We start from the raw sequence: 26,330 nt of genomic DNA on the forward strand, positions 1-26,330 counted from the left end.
ACAACACCAGGGAGGGGCAGAAGCCGTTAGTAGGCCCTAACCACCATTTTTTTTTTAAAACCACTTAATGAGAGCCGGAAGGTTGAAGCTCAGCTTTATTTAGTTGAGGACAACACCAGGGAGGGGCAGAAGCCGTTAGTAGGCCCTAACCACCATTTTTTTTTTTAAAACCACATAATGAGAGCCGGAAGGTTGAAGCTCAGCTTTATTTAGTTGAGGACAACACCAGGGAGGGGCAGAAGCCGTTAGTAGGCCCTAACCACCATTTTTGTTTTAAAACCACTTAATGAGAGCCGGAAGGTTGAAGCTCAGCTTTATTTAGTTGAGGACAACACCAGGGAGGGGCAGAAGCCGTTAGTAGGCCCTAACCACCATTTTTGTTTTAAAACCACTTAATGAGAGCCGGAAGGTTGAAGCTCAGCTTTATTTAGTTGAGGACAACACCAGGGAGGGGCAGAAGCCGTTAGTAGGCCCTAACCACCATTTTTTTTTTAAAACCACTTAATGAGAGCCGGAAGGTTGAAGCTCAGCTTTATTTAGTTGAGGACAACACCAGGGAGGGGCAGAAGCCGTTAGTAGGCCCTAACCACCATTTTTGTTTTAAAACCACTTAATGAGAGCCGGAAGGTTGAAGCTCAGCTTTATTTAGTTGAGGACAACACCAGGGAGGGGCAGAAGCCGTTAGTAGGCCCTAACCACCATTTTTTTTTTTAAAACCACATAATGAGAGCCGGAAGGTTGAAGCTCAGCTTTATTTAGTTGAGGACAACACCAGGGAGGGGCAGAAGCCGTTAGTAGGCCCTAACCACCATTTTTGTTTTAAAACCACTTAATGAGAGCCGGAAGGTTGAAGCTCAGCTTTATTTAGTTGAGGACAACACCAGGGAGGGGCAGAAGCCGTTAGTAGGCCCTAACCACCATTTTTGTTTTAAAACCACTTAATGAGAGCCGGAAGGTTGAAGCTCAGCTTTATTTAGTTGAGGACAACACCAGGGAGGGGCAGAAGCCGTTAGTAGGCCCTAACCAAAGTTGAAGGCCAAATGCAGTTTAATTTCTGATACTATAGGCCGAAAGCCAGAAGGTGGAAGTTCCGATTTAGACAGTGGAGGACAATTTGAATTAGGGACTGCAGACAGACTTAGTAGGCTGTCCCCTGTGGACCATGCATCCACCACATTAACCCATTGCGCCGTAATGGACACGTAATCTTCCGTGGCCATGCCTACAGGTCCATGCGTCTGTTGTCAGGTGCACCTTTGTACTCACAGATTGCCAGAGTGCATGGACAATGCGGTCTTCTACATGCTGGTGGAGGGTTGGGATGGCTTTTCTCGCAAAAGAAGTGTCGACTGGTTAGCTTGTAGCGTGGTACAGCGTAGTCCATCATGGCCTTATTAATAGTAAATAAAATATATAACTAGGCTCTATGAACTTTTAAATAGGTTCCAGGGGTACACGGGCAGCATTGGTGTGGTCAGTGGAGGAGTATTGCAAGTAGGGGCTGCAGACAGGCTATCAAAGGCCTAAAATAACAAACAGTAGGCAGTCATGGCAGTTTTACATCGGTTACATGGATACACAGGCAGGCACTCCAGGCAGCATTGTGGTCAGTGGAGGAGTATTGCAAGTAGGGGCCGCAGACAGGCTATCAAAGGCCTAAAATAACAAACAATAGGCTCATGGCAGTTTCACAGCGGTTACATGGATACACGGGCAGGCAGCTTGGTGGTGGTGAGTGGAGGAGTATTTAAAGTAGGGACCGCAGACAGGCTTCAAAGGCCTAACATAAGAAAATGGGCTGGCTGTAGGCACTTTATAATTGGTTCCAGGGGTACACGGGCAGCAGTGGTCTGGTCAGTGGAGGAGTATTTAAAGTAGGGACCGCAGACAGGCTTCAAAGGCCTAACATAAGAAAATGGGCTGGCTGTAGGCACTTTATAATTGGTTCCAGGGGTACACGGGCAGCAGTGGTCTGGTCAGTGGAGGAGTATTTAAAGTAGGGACCGCAGACAGGCTTCAAAGGCCTAACATAAGAAAATGGGCTGGCTGTAGGCACTTTATAATTGGTTCCAGGGGTACACGGGCAGCAGTGGTCTGGTCAGTGGAGGAGTATTTAAAGTAGGGACCGCAGACAGGCTATCAAAGGCCTAACATAACAAACAATAGGCTCATGGCAGTTTCACAGCGGTTACATGGATACACGGGCAGGCAGCTTGGTGGTCAGTGGAGGAGTATTTAAAGTAGGGACCGCAGACAGGCTATCAAAGGCCTAAAATAACAAACAATAGGCTCATGGCAGTTTTACAGCGGTTACATGGATACACAGGCAGCTTGGTGGTGAGTGGAGGAGTATTTAAAGTAGGGACCGCAGACAGGCTATCAAAGGCCTAAAATAACAAACAATAGGCTCATGGCAGTTTCACAGCGGTTACATGGATACACGGGCAGGCAGCTTGGTGGTGGTGAGTGGAGGAGTATTTAAAGTAGGGACCGCAGACAGGCTTCAAAGGCCTAACATAAGAAAATGGGCTGGCTGTAGGCACTTTATAATTGGTTCCAGGGGTACACGGGCAGCAGTGGTCTGGTCAGTGGAGGAGTATTTAAAGTAGGGACCGCAGACAGGCTTCAAAGGCCTAACATAAGAAAATGGGCTGGCTGTAGGCACTTTATAATTGGTTCCAGGGGTACACGGGCAGCAGTGGTCTGGTCAGTGGAGGAGTATTTAAAGTAGGGACCGCAGACAGGCTTCAAAGGCCTAACATAAGAAAATGGGCTGGCTGTAGGCACTTTATAATTGGTTCCAGGGGTACACGGGCAGCAGTGGTCTGGTCAGTGGAGGAGTATTTAAAGTAGGGACCGCAGACAGGCTATCAAAGGCCTAACATAACAAACAATAGGCTCATGGCAGTTTCACAGCGGTTACATGGATACACGGGCAGGCAGCTTGGTGGTCAGTGGAGGAGTATTTAAAGTAGGGACCGCAGACAGGCTATCAAAGGCCTAAAATAACAAACAATAGGCTCATGGCAGTTTTACAGCGGTTACATGGATACACAGGCAGCTTGGTGGTGAGTGGAGGAGTATTTAAAGTAGGGACCGCAGACAGGCTATCAAAGGCCTAAAATAACAAACAATAGGCTCATGGCAGTTTCACAGCGGTTACATGGATACACGGGCAGGCAGCTTGGTGGTGGTGAGTGGAGGAGTATTTAAAGTAGGGACCGCAGACAGGCTTCAAAGGCCTAACATAAGAAAATGGGCTGGCTGTAGGCACTTTATAATTGGTTCCAGGGGTACACGGGCAGCAGTGGTCTGGTCAGTGGAGGAGTATTTAAAGTAGGGACCGCAGACAGGCTTCAAAGGCCTAACATAAGAAAATGGGCTGGCTGTAGGCACTTTATAATTGGTTCCAGGGGTACACGGGCAGCAGTGGTCTGGTCAGTGGAGGAGTATTTAAAGTAGGGACCGCAGACAGGCTTCAAAGGCCTAACATAAGAAAATGGGCTGGCTGTAGGCACTTTATAATTGGTTCCAGGGGTACACGGGCAGCAGTGGTCTGGTCAGTGGAGGAGTATTTAAAGTAGGGACCGCAGACAGGCTATCAAAGGCCTAAAATAACAAACAATAGGCTCATGGCAGTTTTACAGCGGTTACATGGATACACAGGCAGCTTGGTGGTGAGTGGAGGAGTATTTAAAGTAGGGACCGCAGACAGGCTATCAAAGGCCTAAAATAACAAACAATAGGCTCATGGCAGTTTCACAGCGGTTACATGGATACACGGGCAGGCAGCTTGGTGGTGGTGAGTGGAGGAGTATTTAAAGTAGGGACCGCAGACAGGCTTCAAAGGCCTAACATAAGAAAATGGGCTGGCTGTAGGCACTTTATAATTGGTTCCAGGGGTACACGGGCAGCAGTGGTCTGGTCAGTGGAGGAGTATTTAAAGTAGGGACCGCAGACAGGCTTCAAAGGCCTAACATAAGAAAATGGGCTGGCTGTAGGCACTTTATAATTGGTTCCAGGGGTACACGGGCAGCAGTGGTCTGGTCAGTGGAGGAGTATTTAAAGTAGGGACCGCAGACAGGCTATCAAAGGCCTAACATAACAAACAATAGGCTCATGGCAGTTTCACAGCGGTTACATGGATACACGGGCAGGCAGCTTGGTGGTCAGTGGAGGAATATTTAAAGTAGGGACCGCAGACAGGCTATCAAAGGCCTAAAATAACAAACAATAGGCTCATGGCAGTTTTACAGCGGTTACATGGATACACAGGCAGCTTGGTGGTGAGTGGAGGAGTAGTGCAAGGAGTGTCTGTCCCAGTACTCCCAAAATATAAATAGATGTTAATGTCTCGCAAAACAACCAAAACAAAAAAAAAAGGTGGCATACTTAGGTACAGGGGTGGGCTCATCTACTGAGTTTCTGACATAGTAATTTGGCAGTAACTATTTAATGGTGCCAATATAGGACACAGACACAGACTACTTTAAGTTGCATCATAGATGTCTACAAATTTGTATTGTCAGTGCCAGACATTGAATGATGTCAGCGAATAGACTAAAGATTGGTGGAGCTGTGCGACATAATTTTGCACGTGGTAGAGCACATTTTGAGCTGGGGTAGGGGGGAACTCTCTTGAGGCCGGCGGGACCGCCCCAGGGCCCCTCATGTTACAACGGTGTGTCTGACGTTGGGTGCGCACCACCACCGCCAGAGACACTACATTGTACTATGAGGTACCCAGTAGCAATGCCGTCAACCAAAAGCGAGCACACCCACCTCTTCAGACAAACAGCAGTCTCACGGGTGCTTGCGCCAAGTCGCGATACCACGGCCCCGTGTGGGGAGTTTTGCCATTTAGGGAGGTGTAAACATGTCGTATGCTGTACAATCAGCTGCAGCAAATTAGACATTAGAAAAGTAATTCACAGGCAAGAGCTTTTCATAGGAAAGCTAGGTGTCGGCCGGGCAAGGTGGGGCAAAAGATTTCGAAATCCAGTTGTGGTTCATTTTAATGAATGTTAGATCGTCAACATTTTGGGTAGCCAGACGAGTCCTTTTTTCGGTTAATATTGAACCTGCAGCACTGAATACTCTTTCTGATAGGACACTTGCTGCCGGGCAAGCAAGCTCCTGCAATGCATATTCTGCCAATTCTGGCCAGGTGTCTAATTTGGAGGCCCAGTAATCAAATGGGAATGACGGTTGAGGGAGAACATCGATAAGGGATGAAAAATAGTTAGTAACCATACTGGACAAATGTTGTCTCCTGTCACTTTCAATTGATGCAGCAGTACCTGTCCTGTCTGCGGTCATAGCAAAATCACTCCACAACCTGGTCAGAAAACCCCTCTGTCCAACGCCACTTCTGATGTGTGCACCCCTAACACTCCTAGTCTGCTGCCCCCTGGAGCTTGTGTGAGAACGATCACGTGCGCTGTGTGCTGGGAATGCCTGAAGCAAACGGTCAACAAGAGTTGATTGTTTGGTTGCTAATATTAGTTCCAAGTTCTCATGTGGCATAATATTTTGCAATTTGCCTTTATAGCGTGGATCAAGGAGGCAGGCCAACCAGTAATCGTCATCGTTCATCATTTTCGTAATGCGTGTGTCCCTTTTTAGGATACGTAAGGCATAATCCGCCATGTGGGCCAAAGTTCCAGTTGTCAAATCTCCGGTTGTGATTGGTTGAGGGGCAGTTGCAGGCAAATCTACGTCACTTGTGTCCCTCAAAAAACCAGAACCCGGCCGTGACACGCAACCAATTTCCTGTGCCCCCGTGAAAGTTTCCGCATTAAAAATATACTCATCCCCATCATCCTCCTCGTCCTCCACCTCCTCTTCGCCCGCTACCTCGTCCTGTACACTGCCCTGACCAGACAATGGCTGACTGTCATCAAGGCTTCCCTCTTCCTCTGGTGCAGACGCCTGCTCCTTTATGTGCGTCAAACTTTGCATCAGCAGACGCATTAGGGGGATGCTCATGCTTATTACGGCGTTGTCTGCACTAACCAGCCGTGTGCATTCCTCAAAACACTGAAGGACTTGACACATGTCTTGTATCTTCGACCACTGCACACCTGACAACTCCATGTCTGCCATCCTACTGCCTGCCCGTGTATCCTCCCACAAATAAATAACAGCACGCCTCTGTTCGCACAGTCTCTGAAGCATGTGCAGTGTTGAGTTCCACCTTGTTGCAACGTCTATGATTAGGCGATGCTGGGGAAGGTTCAAAGACCGCTGATAGGTCTGCATACGGCTGGCGTGTACAGGCGAACGTCGGATATGTGAGCAAAGTGCACGCACTTTGAGGAGCAGGTCGGAGAACCCAGGATAAGTTTTCAATAAGCACTGCACCACCAGGTTTAAGGTGTGAGCCAGGCAAGGAATGTGTTTCAGTTGGGAAAGGGAGATGGCAGCCATGAAATTCCTTCCGTTATCACTCACTACCTTGCCTGCCTCAAGATCTACTGTGCCCAGCCACGACTGCGTTTCTTGTTGCAAGAACTCGGACAGAACTTCCGCGGTGTGTCTGTTGTCGCCCAAACACTTCATAGCCAATACAGCCTGCTGACGCTTGGCAGTAGCTGGCCCATAATGGGACAACTGGTGTGCAACAGTGTCATCTGCCGATGGAGTGGTTGGCCGACTGCGTTCTGTGGAAGAGCTGTAGCTTCTGCAGGAGGACGAGGAGGAGGAGGAGGGGGTGCGAACGCCTACAGCCAACTGTTTCCTAGACCGTGGGCTAGGCACAACTGTCCCTAAATTGATGTCGCCTGTGGACCCTGCATCCACCACATTCACCCAGTGTGCCGTGATGGACACATAACGTCCCTGGCCATGCCTACTGGTCCATGCATCTGTAGTCAGGTGCACCTTTGTACTCACAGATTGCCTAAGTGCATGGACGATGCGCTGTTTAACATGCTGGTGCAGGGCTGGGATGGCTTTTCTGGAAAAAAAGTGTCGACTAGGTAGCTCGTATCGTGGTTCAGCGTACTCCATCAGGGCTTTAAAAGCTTCGCTTTCAACTAAACGGTAGGGCATCATCTCTAACGAGATTAGTCTAGCTATGTGGGCGTTAAAACCCTGTGTACGCGGATGCGAGGATAAGTACTTCCTTTTTCTAACCAGAGTCTCATGTAGGGTGAGCTGGACTGGAGAGCAGGAGATCGTGGAACTTTCGGGTGTGCCGGTGTACATGGCAGACTGAGAGACGGTTGGAGACGGTATTGTTTCCGCCGGTGCCCTAGATGCAATATTTCCTCCTACTAAACTGGTGATTCCCTGACCCTGACTGCTTTTGGCTGGCAAAGAAACCTGCACAGATACTGCCGGTGGTGCGGAAAATGGTGGCCTTACAGTGACGGAAGGGATGTTGCGTTGCTGACTAGCTTCATTGGCCGAGGGTGCTACAACCTTAAGGGACGTTTGGTAGTTAGTCCAGGCTTGAAAATGCATGGTGGTTAAGTGTCTATGCATGCAACTAGTATTTAGACTTTTCAGATTCTGACCTCTGCTTAAGCTAGTTGAACATTTTTGACAGATGACTTTGCGCTGATCAGTTGGATGTTGTTTAAAAAAATGCCAGACTGCACTCTTCCTAGACTCGGATCCCTTTTCAGGGATTGCAGACTGAGCTTTAACCGGATGGCCACGCTGTCCTCCAACAGGTTTTGGCTTTGACACGCGTTTTGGGCCAGATACGGGCCCGGCAGATGGAACCTGTTGCGATGTTGATGCCTGCTGCGGCCCCTCCTCCACCTCCGCTTCTGAACTACTGCCGCCTGCACCCTGTTCCCCCAATGGCTGCCAATCGGGGTCAATAACTGGGTCATCTATTACCTCCTCTTCGAGCTCGTGTGCAACTTCGTCTGTGTCACTGTGTCGGTCGGTGGTATAGCGTTCGTGGCGGGGCAACATAGTCTCATCAGGGTCTGATTGTGGATCTGTACCCTGAGAGGGCAATGTGGTGGTCTGAGTCAAAGGAGCAGCATAGTACTCTGGCTGTGGCTGTGCATCAGTGCACTCCATGTCAGAATCTACTTGTAATGGGCATGGCCTGTTAAATGTTTCACTTTCTAAGCCAGGGACGGTATGTGTAAAGAGCTCCATGGAGTGACCCGTTGTGTCGCCTGCTGCATCCTTCTCTCTTGTTGTAGTTTTTGCTGAGGAGGACAAGGAAGCGACTTGTCCCTGACCGTGAACATCCACAAGCGACGCGCTGCTTTTACATTTACCAGTTTCGGAAGAGGAGGCAAAAGAGCTAGAGGCTGAGTCTGCAATGTAAGCCAAAACTTGCTGTTGCTGCTCAGCCTTTAAAAGCGGTTTTCCTACTCCCAGAAAAGAGAGCGTTCGAGGCCTTGTGTAGCCTGACGACGAAACTGGCTCCACAGCTCCAGACTTAGGTGGAATATTTTTATCCCCACGACCACCTGATGCTCCACTACCACTACCATCATTACCAGCTGACAATGAACGCCCACGACGACCTCTTGCACCAGACTTCCTCATTGTTTAAAAATCGTAACCAAACTAACTTTATTTGTTGCTGTCAAACAACTTACACGGTGAGCTATAACTTCAGTATGATTTCAATATCCCTTAACAGGTTGGTGAGACCACAAGGAAAATCAGGCACAATGTTACACACTCTGTTTTCTGTGACACCAAATCACAGAGATGACACACACGCAGGACTGTCACTCAAGCACTAATGTCAATATTAATCTCCCACCTAATTTTTTTTTTTTTTTTTCTCTGTGAGACTTTAGAAACCAAATAATATTTAAAAAAAAACAAAAAAACAAGGCTTTCTATGGCCCACTGAATGAGAGATGGCACGCACAGGAGTGGCACACAAGCCCTGACTGAGGCCAATATTTTTCTCCCACTGATTGATGTAGTGTTTTTGTGTTGAGGTTGATTTTAAAACACAAATGAAGGAAAAAAATAAAAAGGCTTTCTATGGCCCACAATTAGAGAGAGAGGTGGCACACCCAGGAGTCAAGACTGGCACACAAGCTGAAATGGCAATATTACTCTCCCACTGTTTTTTTATGTATTTTTTTTTTATTTTCAGGGAGACTTTAGAAACCAAATAATATTAAAAAAAAAACAAAAAAACAAGGCTTTCTATGGCCCACTGAATGAGAGGGACAGAGGTGGCACACCCAGGAGTCAAGACTGGCACACAAGCTGAAATGGCAATATTACTCTCCCACTGTTTTTTTATGTATTTTTTTTTTATTTTCAGGGAGACTTTAGAAACCAAATAATATTAAAAAAAAAAAAAAAACAAGGCTTTCTATGGCCCACTGAATGAGAGGGACAGAGGTGGCACACCCAGGAGTCAAGACTGGCACACAAGCTGAAAGGGCAATATTACTCTCCCACTGTTTTTTTATGTTTTTTTTTTTTTTATTTTCAGGGAGACTTTAGAAACCAAATAATATTAAAAAAAAAACAAAAAAACAAGGCTTTCTATGGCCCACTGAATGAGAGGGACAGAGGTGGCACACCCAGGAGTCAAGACTGGCACACAAGCTGAAATGGCAATATTACTCTCCCACTGTTTTTTTATGTTTTTTTTTTTTTTATTTTCAGGGAGACTTTAGAAACCAAATAATATTAAAAAAAAAACAAAAAAACAAGGCTTTCTATGGCCCACTGAATGAGAGGGACAGAGGTGGCACACCCAGGAGTCAAGACTGGCACACAAGCTGAAATGGCAATATTACTCTCCCACTGTTTTTTTATGTATTTTTTTTTTATTTTCAGGGAGACTTTAGAAACCAAATAATATTAAAAAAAAAAAAAAAAACAAGGCTTTCTATGGCCCACTGAATGAGAGGGACAGAGGTGGCACACCCAGGAGTCAAGACTGGCACACAAGCTGAAAGGGCAATATTACTCTCCCACTGTTTTTTTAGGTTTTTTTTTTTTTTTTCAGGGAGAATTAGAAACCCAATAATATTAAAAAAAAAAAATAAATAGGCTTTCTATGGCCCACTGAATGAAAGGGAGAGAGGTGGCACACCCAGGAGTCAAGACTGGCACACAAGCTGAAAGGGCAATATTACTCTCCCACTGTTTTTTTATGTATTTTTTGTTTTTTCAGGGAGACTTTAGAAACCCAATAATATTTTAAAAAAAAAATAAATAGGCTTTCTATGGCCCACTGAATGAGAGGGAGAGAGGTGGCACACCCAGGAGTCAAGACTGGCACACAAGCTGAAAGGGCAATATTACTCTCCCACTGTTTTTTTAGGTTTTTTTTTTTTTTCAGGGAGACTTTAGAAACCAAATAATATTAAAAAAAAAAAAAAAAAAAAAAATAGGCTTGCTATAGCCCACTGAATGAGAGATAGCACACACAGCAGTGGCACACAAGCCCTGACTGAGGCCAATATTTTTCTCCCACTGATTGATGTAGTGTTTTTGTGTTGAGGTAGATTTTAGAACACAAATCACGGAAAAAATAAATAGGCTTTCTATGGCCCACTGAATGAAAGGGAGAGAGGTGGCACACCCAGGAGTCAAGACTGGCACACAAGCTGAAAGGGCAATATTACTCTCCCACTGTTTTTTTATGTATTTTTTGTTTTTTCAGGGAGACTTTAGAAACCCAATAATATTTAAAAAAAAAAATAAATAGGCTTTCTATGGCCCACTGAATGAGAGGGAGAGAGGTGGCACACCCAGGAGTCAAGACTGGCACACAAGCTGAAAGGGCAATATTATTCTCCCACTGTTTTTTTAGGCTTTTTTATTTTTTTCAGGGAGAATTAGAAACCAAATAATATTAAAAAAAAAAAATAAATAGGCTTTCTATGGCCCACTGAATGAAAGGGAGAGAGGTGGCACACCCAGGAGTCAAGACTGGCACACAAGCTGAAAGGGCAATATTACTCTCCCACTGTTTTTTTATGTATTTTTTGTTTTTTCAGGGAGACTTTAGAAACCCAATAATATTTAAAAAAAAAAATAAATAGGCTTTCTATGGCCCACTGAATGAGAGGGAGAGAGGTGGCACACCCAGGAGTCAAGACTGGCACACAAGCTGAAAGGGCAATATTATTCTCCCACTGTTTTTTTAGGTTTTTTTTTTTTTTTTCAGGGAGAATTAGAAACCAAATAATATTAAAAAAAATAAATAAATAGGCTTTCTATGGCCCACTGAATGAAAGGGAGAGAGGTGGCACACCCAGGAGTCAAGACTGGCACACAAGCTGAAAGGGCAATATTACTCTCCCACTGTTTTTTTATGTATTTTTTTTTTTTTCAGGGAGACTTTAGAAACCAAATAATATTAAAAAAAAAAAAAAAAAAAAAAAATAGGCTTGCTATAGCCCACTGAATGAGAGATAGCACACACAGCAGTGGCACACAAGCCCTGACTGAGGCCAATATTTTTCTCCCACTGATTGATGTAGTGTTTTTGTGTTGAGGTAGATTTTAGAACACAAATCACGGAAAAAATAAATAGGCTTTCTATGGCCCACTGAATGAAAGGGAGAGAGGTGGCACACCCAGGAGTCAAGACTGGCACACAAGCTGAAAGGGCAATATTACTCTCCCACTGTTTTTTTATGTATTTTTTGTTTTTTCAGGGAGACTTTAGAAACCCAATAATATTAAAAAAAAAAAATAAATAGGCTTTCTATGGCCCACTGAATGAGAGGGAGAGAGGTGGCACACCCAGGAGTCAAGACTGGCACACAAGCTGAAAGGGCAATATTATTCTCCCACTGTTTTTTTAGGTTTTTTTTTTTTTTTTCAGGGAGAATTAGAAACCAAATAATATTAAAAAAAAAAAAAAAAAAAAAAATAGGCTTGCTATAGCCCACTGAATGAGAGATAGCACACACAGCAGTGGCACACAAGCCCTGACTGAGGCCAATATTTTTCTCCCACTGATTGATGTAGTGTTTTTGTGTTGAGGTAGATTTTAGAACACAAATCACGGAAAAAATAAATAGGCTTTCTATGGCCCACTCAGTGAGAGATGGCACACACAGGGATGGCACTGTAGCAGAAATGCCAATCTTAATCTCCCACAAAAAAAAAACAAAAAAAAAAAAAAACTGTCCTACAATTACTATCTCCCTGCAGTAATGTAAGCCAGGTATGGCAGGCAGCAATAGGAGTGGACTGATGCACAAATTAAATAAAAAGTGTGGACAAACAGAAAAGATAGCTGTGCAGAAAGGAAGGAACAAGAGGATATGTGCTTTGAAAAAAGCAGTTGGTTTCCACAGTGGCGTACACACAGCAATACAGCTATCACGGAGCCTTCTAGGGCAGCCCAATGAGCTACAGCGCTGAGGGGAAAAAAAAAAAAAAATAGCTTCCACAGTCCCTGCACACCGAAGGTGGTGTTGGACAGTGGAAATCGCTGCAGCACAAGCGGTTTGGTGGTTAGTGGACCCTGCCTAACGCTCTCCCTGCTTCTGACGAAGCGGCAGCAACCTGTCCCTAAGCTCAGATCAGCAGCAGTAAGATGGCGGTCGGCGGGAACGCCCCTTTATAGCCCCTGTGACGCCGCAGACAGCAAGCCAATCACTGCAATGCCCTTCTCTAAGATGGTGGGGACCAGGATCTATGTCATCACGCTGCCCACACTCTGCGTTCACCTTCATTGGCTGAGAAATGGCGCTTTTCGCGTCATTGAAACGCGACTTTGGCGCGAAAGTCGCGTACCGCATGGCCGACAAGCACAGGGGTCGGATCGGGTTTCATGAGACGCCGACTTAGCCAAAAGTCGGCGACTTTTGAAAATGATCGACCCGTTTCGCTCAACCCTAGTGAGGACTATCCCGTGGTGCTCAGCAGGGAAGGACTACAACACACAAGTGCTAGAAGGAAGGCACAGATTTCCACCTGGAAAGGGAACTCTGGAGGTGCCATCGGACCGGCCAGTCTCAGACAGCCCTGTTAACCGTACTCTGGATTGAGGATCCTGAAGCCTTCAGTAAAGAGGTAAAGAGACTGCAACCCTGTGTCCTTGTTATTCATCGCACCCTGCACCACACATCATCACTCTCAACTTTTACTGGACGCCCCTTAGCAGGGTCACAGACCGGGTCTAGCCACCGTGACAATCCCAGAACCGAGACAGAGAGGCCCGGTACCGGGTACCCCTCGGCCCTGCGACAGTGGGGGTGCTTCAGATCAAGTGAAAGACATGATCCAGCTGATAATCGTGAACATCCCCGGAGGCCCAAGCCAGGAGCCACAGACAGAGCCATTGTACTGGTGCCAGAGTTCTGTAACCTAACAGGTCTGACTGACAGAATGAGAAAAGACTTCAATGTCATGAAAGACCGGGCCGTTCACACCCGCTTACCACCAGAACAGAGGGAGAGGCAAGTTGAGAAGTTCATGAACTACATACACAAGTATGAGAGCATTCAGAAAGAGCAAGGTGACTGGGGGCTGAATTTTGATACCGAACTGCTACAGTTCGAAGGGAGAATCGCATCTCCGGAAATAAGTCATGCGAAAAGACAAATCTGCTGAATATAATCCACAGTTTGCTGACTGGTTGCAAGAGCAGAGGGGTCCCGTCCTGATCAGCCCCCGAGATATGAATCTTGCTCGCTGCTCTTTTACACCCAGAGAAATTAGGACGCAGCAAACGCTCTTCTGCAGAACCTGTTCAAGATCACACAGCAAATGAGCATCAAAATGAACTGGGCGATGTTGGTTGAAGTTGAGGACTTTTTTGGGGGGGTTTTAGTGAATTTTTGAAAAAAAGAAAGAAAGAGTAGAACAAAGCTAGCAGACAGAACTGTTATGATTTTCCAAATGGCAGGGAAATCAAAATAACAACGGACTAGCTCTCGGGTGATGGGAACTAAAGTGACCATGACCTGAACCTGACACGACACTGGAAGTAGCCGGGGAGTGTTTCCTACGATGCCCTAGACACCACGCGCCAGCCGGAGATCTAACTACCCCTATCAGAGGAATATACAGGCCTGCCTTACCTCCAGAGATGAACCCCAAAAGGAGATAGCAGCCCCCCACAGATATTGACGGTGAGTCAAGAGGAAAAGACATACATAGGATGAACAGCAGATTTAGCACAGTGAGGTCCGCTTACTAGATAGCAGAAGTACAGGAAAGAGTCACTTCATGGTCAACTTCAAAACACTACTCAAAAACACCATCCTGAAATTACTTTAAAACTCCAGTGACAACTCATGCCACTGGAGTGGCAATTTCAGTTCACGAGAGCTTCCAGCTACAGAGAGTCACATTGCAAAATAGCTGGACAAAAATAGCATTTACTAGAAACAAAATTCAACTTAGCTGAACAGGATCTTGAGGCAGGAGAATGCAACAGAATGCTACTGATACATTGTTGGCCGGCATAGGACCAGCAGCCCAGCAGCCTTAAATAGGAAACTCCCCTAATGGGTGTCAACAGGTGATCAAGGATAGAAGAAGGCAAATAAGTGGCACTACCATAAAACACCACCGGGGGAGCCCACAAACAGAATTCACAACAGTACCCCCCCCTTAAGGAGGGGGCACCGAACCCTCACCAGAACCACCAGGGCGATCTGGATGAGCACTATGAAATGCACGAACCAAATCAGGAGCATGAACATCAGATGCTGTCACCCAAGAATTATCCTCCTGACCATAACCTTTCCACTTAACCAGATACTGAAGTTTCCGTCTGGAAACACGGGAGTCCAAGATCTTTTCCACCACATACTCCAACTCACCCTCAACCAGCACAGGAGCAGGAGGATCAGCAGACGGAACAACCGGCACCTCATACCTCCGCAACAATGACCGATGAAAAACATTATGAATAGTAAAAGATGCTGGGAGGTCCAAACGAAAGGACACAGGATTGAGAACCTCCAGAATCCTATAAGGGCCGATAAACCGAGGCTTAAACTTAGGAGACGAGACCTTCATAGGAACAAATCGAGAAGACAACCAAACCAGGTCCCCAACACAAAGACGAGGACCGACACGCCGATGACGATTAGTGAACTGTTGAGTCTTCTCCTGGGACAACTTCAGATTGTCCACAACCTGTCCCCAAATCTGAAGCATTCTATCAACCACAGCATCTACTCCAGGACAATCCGAAGACTCCAATTGACCGGACGAAAAGCGAGGGTGAAACCCTGAATTACAAAAAAATGGAGAAACCAAAATGGCAGAACTGGCCCGATTGTTAAGGGCAAACTCTGCCAATGGCAAAAAATCAAGCCAATCGTCCTGATCAGCGGACACAAAACACCTCAAGTAAGTCTCCAAGGTCTGATTAGTACGCTCAGTATGGCCATTAGTCTGAGGATGGAATGCAGACGAAAAAGACAAGTCGATGCCCATCCTGGCACAGAACGCCCGCCAAAATCTAGACACAAACTGAGTACCCCTGTCAGACACTATATTCTCAGGAATACCATGCAAACGCACAACATTCTGAAAAAATAGAGGGACCAGCTCAGAGGAGGAGGGCAATTTGGGCAAAGGTACCAAGTGAACCATCTTGGAAAAACGGTCACACACCACCCAGATGACGGACATCCTACGAGAAACAGGAAGGTCAGAAATAAAGTCCATAGAGATGTGCGTCCAAGGCCTCTTAGGAATAGGCAAGGGCAACAACAACCCGCTGGCCCGGGAACAGCAGGGCTTAGCCCGAGCACAAACATCACAAGACTGCACAAAAATACGTACATCTCGAGACAAAGAAGGCCACCAGAAGGACCTAGACACCAGATCCCTGGTGCCAAAAATTCCAGGATGACCTGCCAACGCGGAAGAGTGAACCTCCGAAATAACTCTACTGGTCCAGTCATCAGGGACAAACAGTCTACCAGGCGGACAGCGATCAGGCCTATCCACCTGAAACTCCTGCAAAGAGCGCCGCAGGTCTGGGGAGACAGCTGACAATATCACCCCATCCTTCAGGATGCCAGTAGGTTCGGAATCACCAGGCGAGTCAGGCTCAAAACTCCTAGAGAGGGCATCCGCCCTCACATTCTTAGACCCAGGCAGATATGAAACCACAAAGTTAAATCGAGAGAAAAACAACGACCAGCGCGCCTGTCTAGGATTCAGACGCCTGGCTGACTCAAGATAAATTAGATTTTTGTGGTCAGTCAAGACCACCACCTGGTGTCTAGCACCCTCAAGCCAATGACGCCACTCCTCAAATGCCCACTTCATGGCCAAGAGCTCCCGATTTCCAACATCATAATTTCGCTCAGCGGGCGAAAACTTTCGAGAGAAAAACGCACATGGTCTCATCACTGAGCAGTCAGGACCTTTCTGCGACAAAACTGCACCTGCTCCGATCTCGGAAGCATCTACTTCAACCTGGAACGGGAGCGAAACATCAGGCTGGCGCAACACAGGAGCAGAAGAAAAGCGGCGCTTAAGCTCCCGAAAGGCCTCCACAGCCGCAGAGGACCAATTAGCAACATCAGCACCCTTCTTGGTCAAATCAGTCAAAGGTTTAGCAATGGCAGAAAAACCCTCTATGAATCGGCGATAGAAATTAGCAAATCCCAAGAATTTCTGAAGACTCTTTAGAGAAGTAGGTTGTATCCAATCACAAATAGCCTGAACCTTAACAGGGTCCATCTCCATAGATGAAGGAGAAAAAATATATCCCAAAAAGGAAATTCTCTGAACCCCAAAAATACACTTTGAGCCCTTCACAAATAGAGAATTAGCTCGTAAAACCTGAAAAACTCTCCTGACCTGTTGAACATGAGATTCCCAGTCCTCCGAAAAAATCAAAATATCATCCAAATACACAATCATAAATTTATCCAGATATTCACGGAAAATATCGTGCATAAAGGACTGAAAAACGGAAGGGGCATTCGCGAGACCGAAAGGCATTACCAAATACTCAAAATGGCCTTCAGGCGTATTAAATGTGGTCTTCCACTCATCCCCCTGCTTAATCCGCACCAAATTATACGCACCTCGTAGATCGATCTTAGTGAACCACTTCGCCCCCTTTATGCGAGCAAACAGATCAGTCAGTAAAGGTAACGGATACTGGTATTTAACTGTAATCTTATTCAGAAGTCGATAGTCGATACAAGGTCTCAATGAACCATCCTTTTTACCCACAAAGAAAAACCCTGCCCCCAGTGGAGACAAAGAGGGGCGAATATGACCCTTTTCCAAAGATTCTCTGATATACTCCCGCATAGCAGTATGTTCAGGTACAGACAAATTAAACAAGCGACCCTTAGGAAATTTACTACCGGGAATCAACTCAATAGCGCAGTCACACTCTCTGTGAGGGGGGAGAGAATCAGTTTTAGGCTCCTGAAAGACATCATAAAAATCTGACAGAAATGCTGGGATCTCAGAGGGAGTAGATGAAGAAATGGGAACCAAAGGTGCATCCCCATGAATCCCCCGACATCCCCAGCTCAGCACAGACATTGATCTCCAGTCCAAGACTGGATTATGAATTTGTAACCATGGTAATCCAAGTACTAATACGTCATGTAGATTATATAACACAAGGAAACGAATAATCTCCTGATGGTCTGGGGAAAGATGCATAGTCACTTGTGTCCAATATTGTGGTTTATTGCTAGCCAAAGGTGTAGAATCAATACCCTTTAAGGGAATAGAAACCTCCAGAGGCTCTAAATCAAACCCACAACGCTTGGCAAAGGACCAATCCATGAGACTCAGAGCGGCGCCAGAATCCACATAAGCATTCACAGTAACAGATGATAAAGTACAAATCAATGTCACGGACAAAAGAAATTTAGACTGCAAGGTACCCATAGAAAAAGATTTATCAACCTTTTTATCAACCTTCTTTATGCGTTTAGAGCATGCTGATATAACATGAGCTGGATCTCCACAATAGAAGCACAACCCATTTTTGCGCCTGTAATTCTGTCGTTCGCCTCTAGACAATACACTATCGCATTGCATATGCTCTGGTGCCTTTTCAGAGGTCACCGCCAAATGATGCACAGGTTTTTGCTCAGAAGATACCGCCATATGGTGCACAGGTTTTTGCTCAGAAGATACCGCCATATGGTGCACAGGTTTTTGCTCAGAAGATACCGCCATATGGTGCACAGATTTGCGCTCCCGTAAACGCCGATCAATCTGGATAGCCAATTTCATGGCATCATTCAGACCTGTAGGCACAGGGAACCCCACCATGACATCCTTCACGGCATCAGAGAGACCTTCTCTGAAATTAGCTGCTAGAGCGCACTCATTCCATTTAGTAAGTACCGACCATTTACGAAATTTTTGGCAGTATATCTCAGCTTCATCTTGCCCTTGGGAAAGAGCTATCAAGGCTTTCTCAGCCAAAATCTCTAAATTAGGTTCTTCATAAAGCAACCCCAAAGCCAGAAAAAACGCATCTACATTTAATAACGCAGGATCCCCTGGCGACAATGCAAATGCCCAACTTTGTGGGTCACCCCGCAATAGAGAAATAACAATTTTAACCTGTTGCGCAGGATCACCAGCAGAGTGAGATTTCAGAGACAGAAACAATTTACAATTCTCTCTGAAATTCAAAAAACGGGATCTGTCTCCGGTAAAAAATTCAGGCATAGGGATCTTAGGTTCAGACATTGGAGCACGTATAACAAAATCTTGTAAGTTCTGGACCTTTGTAGCCAGGTTATTCAGACCTGCAACCAAACTCTGTGGATCCATGATTCAAACAGGTGTAACCAAAGCCATTCAGAGATTAAGAGGAGAGGAAAAAAAAAAAAAAAAAGGCTGAAGACTGCAGTTTAAGCAAGGAGTACAAATAAGCACTAAGGTGCACTTTGCAAACACAGAAGGAAAAAAAAACCTTTTCATATCCTTTCCTGCTTTAGTGCATAGTTTTAACACATGCGGGCCGGCCAAACTGTTATGATTTTCCCAATGGCAGGGAAATCAAAATAACAACGGACTAGCTCTCGGGTGATGGGAACTAAAGTGACCGTGACCTGAACCTGACACGACACTGGAAGTAGCCGGGGAGTGTTTCCTACGATGCCCTAGACACCACGCGCCAGCCGGAGATCTAACTACCCCTATCAGAGGAATATACAGGCCTGCCTTACCTCCAGAGATGAACCCCAAAAGGAGATAGCAGCCCCCCACAGATATTGACGGTGAGTCAAGAGGAAAAGACATACATAGGATGAACAGCAGATTTAGCACAGTGAGGTCCGCTTACTAGATAGCAGAAGTACAGGAAAGAGTCACTTCACGGTCAACTTCAAAACACTACTCAAAAACACCATCCTGAAATTACTTTAAAACTCCAGTGACAACTCATGCCACTGGAGTGGCAATTTCAGTTCACGAGAGCTTCCAGCTACAGAGAGTCACATTGCAAAATAGCTGGACAAAAATAGCATTTACTAGAAACAAAATTCAACTTAGCTGAACAGGATCTTGAGGCAGGAGAATGCAACAGAATGCTACTGATACATTGTTGGCCGGCATAGGACCAGCAGCCAAGCAGCCTTAAATAGGAAACTCCCCTAATGGGTGTCAACAGGTGATCAAGGATAGAAGAAGGCAAATAAGTGGCACTACCATAAAACACCACCGGGGGAGCCCACAAACAGAATTCACAACACAGAACTATGCAACTTATGCCTGCGAAGCTACGATTTTTCCACCACAGATACACCAGGCCTCAGCCTGACATAACAGTCTGCATACATTTTTTTATTTTTGGTGATTTTTTGATAAAAAAAATAAGAACATGGCTAGCACACAGAACTATGATATGTATGCCTGCGAAACTATAATTTTTCCACCACAGATACAACAGGCTGCAGCCACAGATAACAGACTATATAGTTTTTTTTTCTCTTGTATGAGAAGTTTAGCAAAAAATTAAAATGAGTACAACAGGGATAGCAGACAGAACTATGAAACTTATGCATGCAAAGTTATAATTTTTCCGCCACAGATACACCAGCCGTCAGCCTCAGATAACAGACTGATCTAAATGTGGCCTTGATTTTTTGGGGCACAACTAAATTGTGTCAACAATTTGGCTATGCAACAAAAAAAAAAAAAAAGATTTTTTTGGCGCACTCACATCTGGTGTCTGGGTAAAAAAAAGGGTAGATTTACACGTTCTTCAATTACAATAACGTGGCTGCAGTAGTCAGCGTGACCAAGCAAATAAATGTTAAAATAAGGGGGCTATGGAATAAAAGGAGCAGGTATAAGGTGAAAAAAAAGCCACTGAAAACTGCAGCTAGATACAGTGCCTACAAGTAGTATTCAACCCCCTGCAGATTTAGCAGGTTTACACATTTGGAATTAACTTGGCATTGTGACATTTGGACTTTAGATCAGCATGGAAGTGTGAAATGCACTGCAGCAAAAAAGAATGTTATTACTTTGTTTATTTTTTTTTTAAATTTTGAAAAGTCTTTTCAGAGGGTCATTTATTATTCAACCCCTCAACCCACCAGAATTCTGTTTGGTTCCCCTAAAGTATTAAGAAGTATTTCAGACACAAAGAACAATGAGCTTCACATGTTTGGATTAATTATCTCTTTTTCCAGCCTTTTCTGACTATTTAAGACCCTCCCCAAACTTGTGAACAGCACTCATACATGGTCAACATGGGAAAGACAAAGGAGCATTCCAAGGCCATCAGAGACAAGATCGTGGAGGGTCACAAGGCTGGCAAGGGGTACAAAACCCTTTCCAAGGAGTTGGGCCTACCTGTCTCCACTGTTGGGAGCATCATCCGGAAGTGGAAGGCTTATGGAACTACTGTTAGCCTTCCACGGCCTGGACAGCCTTTGAAAGTTTCCTCCCGTGCCGAGGCCAGGCTTGTCCGAAGAGTCAAGGATTACAAGGAAGGAGCTCCGGGAAGATCTCATGGCAGTGGGGACATTGGTTTCAGTCAATACCATAAGTAACGTACTCCACCGCAATGGTCTCCGTTCCAGACGAGCCCGTAAGGTACCTTTACTTTCAAAGCGTCATGTCAAGGCTCGTCTACAGTTTGCTCATGGATAGCATGGCCTACCTGGAGATTTTGGCCAAGAACCTCCGCTCCTCCATCAAGGATCTTAAGATGGGTCGTCATTTCATCTTCCAACAAAACAACGACCCAAAGCACACAGCCAAGAAAACCAAGGCCTGGTTCAAGAGGCAAAAAATAAAGGTGTTGCAGTGGCCTAGTCAGTCTCCTGACCTTAACCCAATTGAAAACTTGTGGAAGGAGCTCAAGATTAAAGTCCACATGAGACACCCAAAGAACCTAGATAACTTGGAGAAGATCTGCATGGAGGAGTGGGCCAAGGTAACTCCAGAGACCTGTGCCGGCCTGATCAGGTCTTATAAAAGACGATTATTAGCTGTAATTGCAAACAAAGGTTATTCCACAAAATATTAAACCTAGGGGTTGAATAATAATTGACCCACACTTTTATGTTTAAAATTTATAAAAATTTAACGGAGCAACAAAACTTTTTGGTTTGTAAGATTTATGCATCTGTTAATAAATCCTGATCTTGTTTGAAGTTTGAAGGCTCTAACTTATTTGCATCTTATTAAACCTGCTAAATCTGCAGGGGGTTGAATACTACTTGTAGGCACTGTATATAATAAATAAGCAGCATCAGACACTAATGGAGCTTTTGGTGGTATGCAGTGAGAGCTACAGTATGTACTCACATACAGTGCCTGCAGGCCTTGCACTGATGTGGATATGTGCACATAGACTCCCCTTTCTACCTAGCACTGCAATCTCTGGACCCCCAAATTAGCCCTAAAAAGGAATGTTGGTTTCTCAGGAGTTGTGGTCTGAACAGTTGCAGACCAGCAATAACAATTGAAAGGACGATTCTGACTCCATCTCAGCAGCAGCTCTCCCTACACTCCCTAAGGCCAGTCTCACACGTCCAGATAATTCCGGTACCGGAAAAATCGGTACCGGAGTTATCAGTGTCCGTGTGTCCGTGAGCTCACGTGGCACATCAGTGTGGCACACGTGCGGCAGCCGTGTGCCACCCATGTGCCGACTGAGTACCACACGGACCGTGCACGAGACAGCGCTACAGTATATGGGAGGTGGAGCCGCATATTCATCACTGTAATGAGCGGCACCACGTGACCGCTCATACAGGACAAGCTGCAGCGCTGAGAGGAAGCATCGAGGGAGCTGGGTGAGTATTTTATTTCCATCGGGCGGGCGCACAGGGGGTGGGAGGGGGGAAGTTTCCGGGAAGTTTATTTTAACCACAAAAAAAATTAAACAACATTGATTTTTCATTCCCTCTCTCCAGCGAATGCTGCTGGAGAGAAGGGATGAATGGCGGCTTCAGCACCACTTACTGTAGCGCTGTCTCCTGCCCGGCACATGGACTGCACACGGACAGCATCCGTGTGCGGTACGTGTTTTACACGACCCATTGACTTTAATGGGTCCGTGTGATCCGTGCGCTCCCACGAACACTGACATGTCTCCGTGTTTTTCAAACGGACACACGGTCCATGAAAACACACTGACATGTGCAGAGACACATTGATTTTAATGTGTCTACGTGAGTCAGAGTCTCCGGTACCTGAGAAAACTGTCACCACAAGTACCGGAGCCACTGACGTGTGAAACAGGCCTAAGTCCAGAGCAGAATGCAGCGAGCAGGGCGGCGCCAGGTCTCTTATAGACCTGATGACGCTGTGCGGCCAGCCAATCACTGTAAAATCACAACAAAGATGGCTGTGGCATTACAGTGCATGGCTGACAATCCCTGCACTGTCATTGGCGCTCTAAAGAGCGCCAGAATTGCAGGGTGGAGACCTGAGCTCCTGCCGAATAATCCCGAAAATACTTGGTGCTCGCCGAGTACACCAAGCAAAGTGATACTCGGGCGAGTACCGAGTAGTGGCGAGCACGTTCGCTCATCACTAATTGTACTTTATGATAGTCATAACACTTCTTGGATATGACTTGCATTTATTTGCTAAAAAAAATGGCAATTTGTCAAAATCTTAACAATTTTCAAACTTATCCCCTTTACGACCACCGATACACCTTTTAACAGCAGCAGTTAAAGGTACTTAAAGGGAACCTGTCACCTGAATTTGGCGGGACCAGTTTTGGGTCATATGGGCGGGGTTTTCGGGTGTTTGATTCACCCTTTCCTTACCCGCTGGCTGCATGCTGGCCGCAATATTGGATTGAAGTTCATTCTCTGTCCTCCAGAGTACACGCCAGCACAAGGCAATATTGAAAAAATGAACATTTAACTTTTTTCATGCCCCCAGGAAGAAGCCAGTGGCGAAACACATGTCAGGGTGAGAGGACGTTATCACAAGCTCTGGATAATAAGGTGAATCGATCTCCTACTATTGCGGGCACGGCCCCCACCTGTTATGAGCACTGTCTTTTATGTGGTTTAAAATTAGAATGTGGCTGCTTTCTTCACTAACACCATTAGGTTGAATCACTGTACCTACACTTACCTAGCTGATATAGGTGGCTCAGCATTATATATTACCATTTTTCATCTTCCAAGGCTCATTATAGCAGAGACTTGCTATTGTTTTATATATATACCTATTTCTAGCGGACAGAGCTTAGTTGCATGCAGCCGCATGCTCCGGTCCCGAGTGTCGGCGGCAGTGCCAAGTATTGAGGCGAGAAACTCGTGCGAGTTTCTCGCATTGCACTCGCAAGTGTGATTCGGCCATACAGGGGAACCCACACCATTTTTTAAAATGTATTTATCTATAACACAGGCTAGGGATGATGAATACTCCCATCGACCGCTGCCTGCTCTCATTGTTTTTAGCGGCAGCAGGTGTAAGCTGATGGGAGTAGTAGTCCCATCAGCCGCTACCTGATCTCACTGTTAGGCCGGGATCACACATGCGAGAAACACGTCCGTGTCTCGCATGTGAAACCCAAGCTCTGGCGCCGGCACTGTGGAGCGGAGCGTGCGGCCGCATAGGAACACATGGTGCTGCGCGCTCCGCTCCCAAGTGCTGGCGCCAGAGTTTGGGTTTCACATGCGAGACACGGACCTGTTTCTCGCATGTGTGATCCCGGCCTTATCAGTTGAATATAACTCCCCTGCTTGTGCTGATCGATTTTAACACTGTTCCTAGTGTGGTATAAGTGATTAGGCAACTTTATTCTTTGAGTTGGTGCGATAACAGCGATACTAGATTTTTATGGTTTGGCTGCTGTCACACACTTAGGGTGAGTGTCCACGGTAAGTAAACGCTGCGTGATTGACGCTGCAGCATCAAACACGCAGCGTCCAGATGTTCCAGCATAGTGGAGGGGATTTTGTGAAATCCCGTGTCCACTATGCGTGGAAACCCGCACGCGGCGGGCCTGCGATTCCGGACATGCTGCGCGTCTTTTCAGATCGCAGCATATCTGTGCTACCTGCGTCGCCGCAGGTAATATCACAGGGCCCTATGGCGAGGGGTGCGATGATCCCGGATGTGTACAGTACACATCCGGCATGATCGCGTCCCAGAAAGGGGGCGGGGCTTAGCGCCGAGCGGCTTCACCGCCGGCCATCCTGAGCGTGGACACGCAGCCTAAAAATGTTTTTTTTCTTCAAAAACTAGGTTTTTGCATCATCATATTTTGAGAGCTATAATTTTTCCATATTTCAGATGACAAAGTCATATGACTGCTTGTTTTTTTGCGAGACGAGCTGACATTTCTATTGGAACCATTTTCAGTCACCTGATATTTTTTGCTTTCTATTCTGATTTTTGGGAGGTAGAATTAAGCAAAAACAACAATGAAGGAATTGATTTTATTTGTTTTATTATGTTGTTCCGTGTATGGTAAAATTGATAAGGCAGTGTTATTCTTCGGGTCAGTATGATTGCAGCGATACCACATTTATATAGTGTTTTTTATGTTTTGGCGTTTTTGCACATTAAAAACTATTTCATAGAAAAAATAATTATTTTTGCATCGCGTTATTGTGTATAGTGTGTATCGTTTTTTGCAGGACAAGTTGACATTTTCAGAGGTACCATTTTTATTTACATTCGTCTTTTTCATCGCATTTTAGTACTCTTTTTGTTTGGCTGTATGATGATAAAGCATTGTTTTTTGCCTCTTTTTTTAGTAGGTGTTCACTGAAGTGGTTAATTAGTGGGACAGTTTTATAGGTCTGGTCTTTCCAGATGCAGCGATATCAAACATCTGTACTTTTATTGTTTATTTAATTATTTATTTTTTATAATAATACTTATTTATGGGTACAATATATTTTAATTTATGATTTTGTATTTTTTTTTTTAATATTTCTACAACTTTTTTGATTTTTTTTTCACTTAGTCCCACACTCCTGCAGAGTTAGAATCTTTCTGACAAGAGAATCTCACCATTTTCTGCTTTGACGCTGACAAAATCATGAGTTTAATACCTGCATCTCTGTAATCCTGAGAGAAATTATCTGATTTGCTAAGAATATATATTTTAGAAACGTTTTATTCCTTTTTATGTCTTCTCTTCTCTTTAAGACATCGTACAGAGTGTGGAGGAGCGGAGGCAGCACTCTCAGGGATATCATTTAGCGAGCACAAACAACACTAGTCGTGTTGTGGAAAGTTCTTGTTGCAGTTGACACACCTTTACTGCAGATCCCTAAACAATCTGATTTATATGATTCACTTTATTGTTATTGATCAATTGAAAAACTATAAAATTATATGTTCATTTTTGTTAGATTGTTGCCATATAACAGTGCAGTTCTGCAAAAATGTAATATCAAAAATACACAAATTAATGACACCATAAATTGATTTTATTATAAATTAAGCAAAGATGAATCTATTAAATCCGTAAGCATGAGAAAAAGGAACAATAGCATTTAGAGCATATAGAGCTGAAGCAGCTGTTTTGCTCCCGACTTACCCATTATACTGGACTTGTGTGGCCAATGTCTGAAATGTTATGGAGTAGAAAATAACCATAATATAGTGCACGACCTCCATCCTCAAAGCAGTGAATTCCAAGGTTTTGCTTAAAGGCAAATGTTAGCTATGTAATCTCAGAGCACCATAATGTAGGGGCTGAGACCCTGATTTCAGGAATGTGTCACTAAGTTGTGTTTAGCAGTTTCAATAAAGTCATATTTTTATCAGCAAGAGATTATCACTAGAGGATTATGTGCCACCTTGATAACTGCTCTATGTGACCTCTTCCCCACCACTGATTAACAGCTTTCTGTCAATGTACAGTGTGTTGGCCGGATTAGGCCGGCGTCACACTACCATAGAATACGGACGAGTGCTGTGAGAGAAAATATTGCATATCACTCGGACAGTGTTAATCT

General features: G+C 45.2%; 1 protein-coding gene across 2 annotated transcripts in view; it reads right to left on the reverse strand.

Annotated features, from left to right (window-relative positions):
- LOC143786367 (carboxypeptidase O-like) overlaps nt 1-26,117 on the reverse strand; it is a 302,348-nt gene extending 276,231 nt beyond the window's left edge. The window contains exon 1 of one of the 2 annotated variants that reach the window (XM_077275702.1): nt 25,910-26,115. In XM_077275702.1, the coding sequence (XP_077131817.1) occupies nt 25,910-25,989 (80 nt within the window). In that variant the 5' untranslated portion in view covers nt 25,990-26,115. Of the gene's footprint in view, nt 1-25,909 lie in introns of both variants that reach the window. The other variant, XM_077275703.1, reaches the window with a different exon arrangement.
- Nucleotides 26,118-26,330: the final 213 nt, after the last annotated feature.

Source organism: Ranitomeya variabilis, chromosome 7, assembly GCF_051348905.1.
Source record: "Ranitomeya variabilis isolate aRanVar5 chromosome 7, aRanVar5.hap1, whole genome shotgun sequence".
NCBI lineage: Eukaryota > Metazoa > Chordata > Amphibia > Anura > Dendrobatidae > Ranitomeya > Ranitomeya variabilis.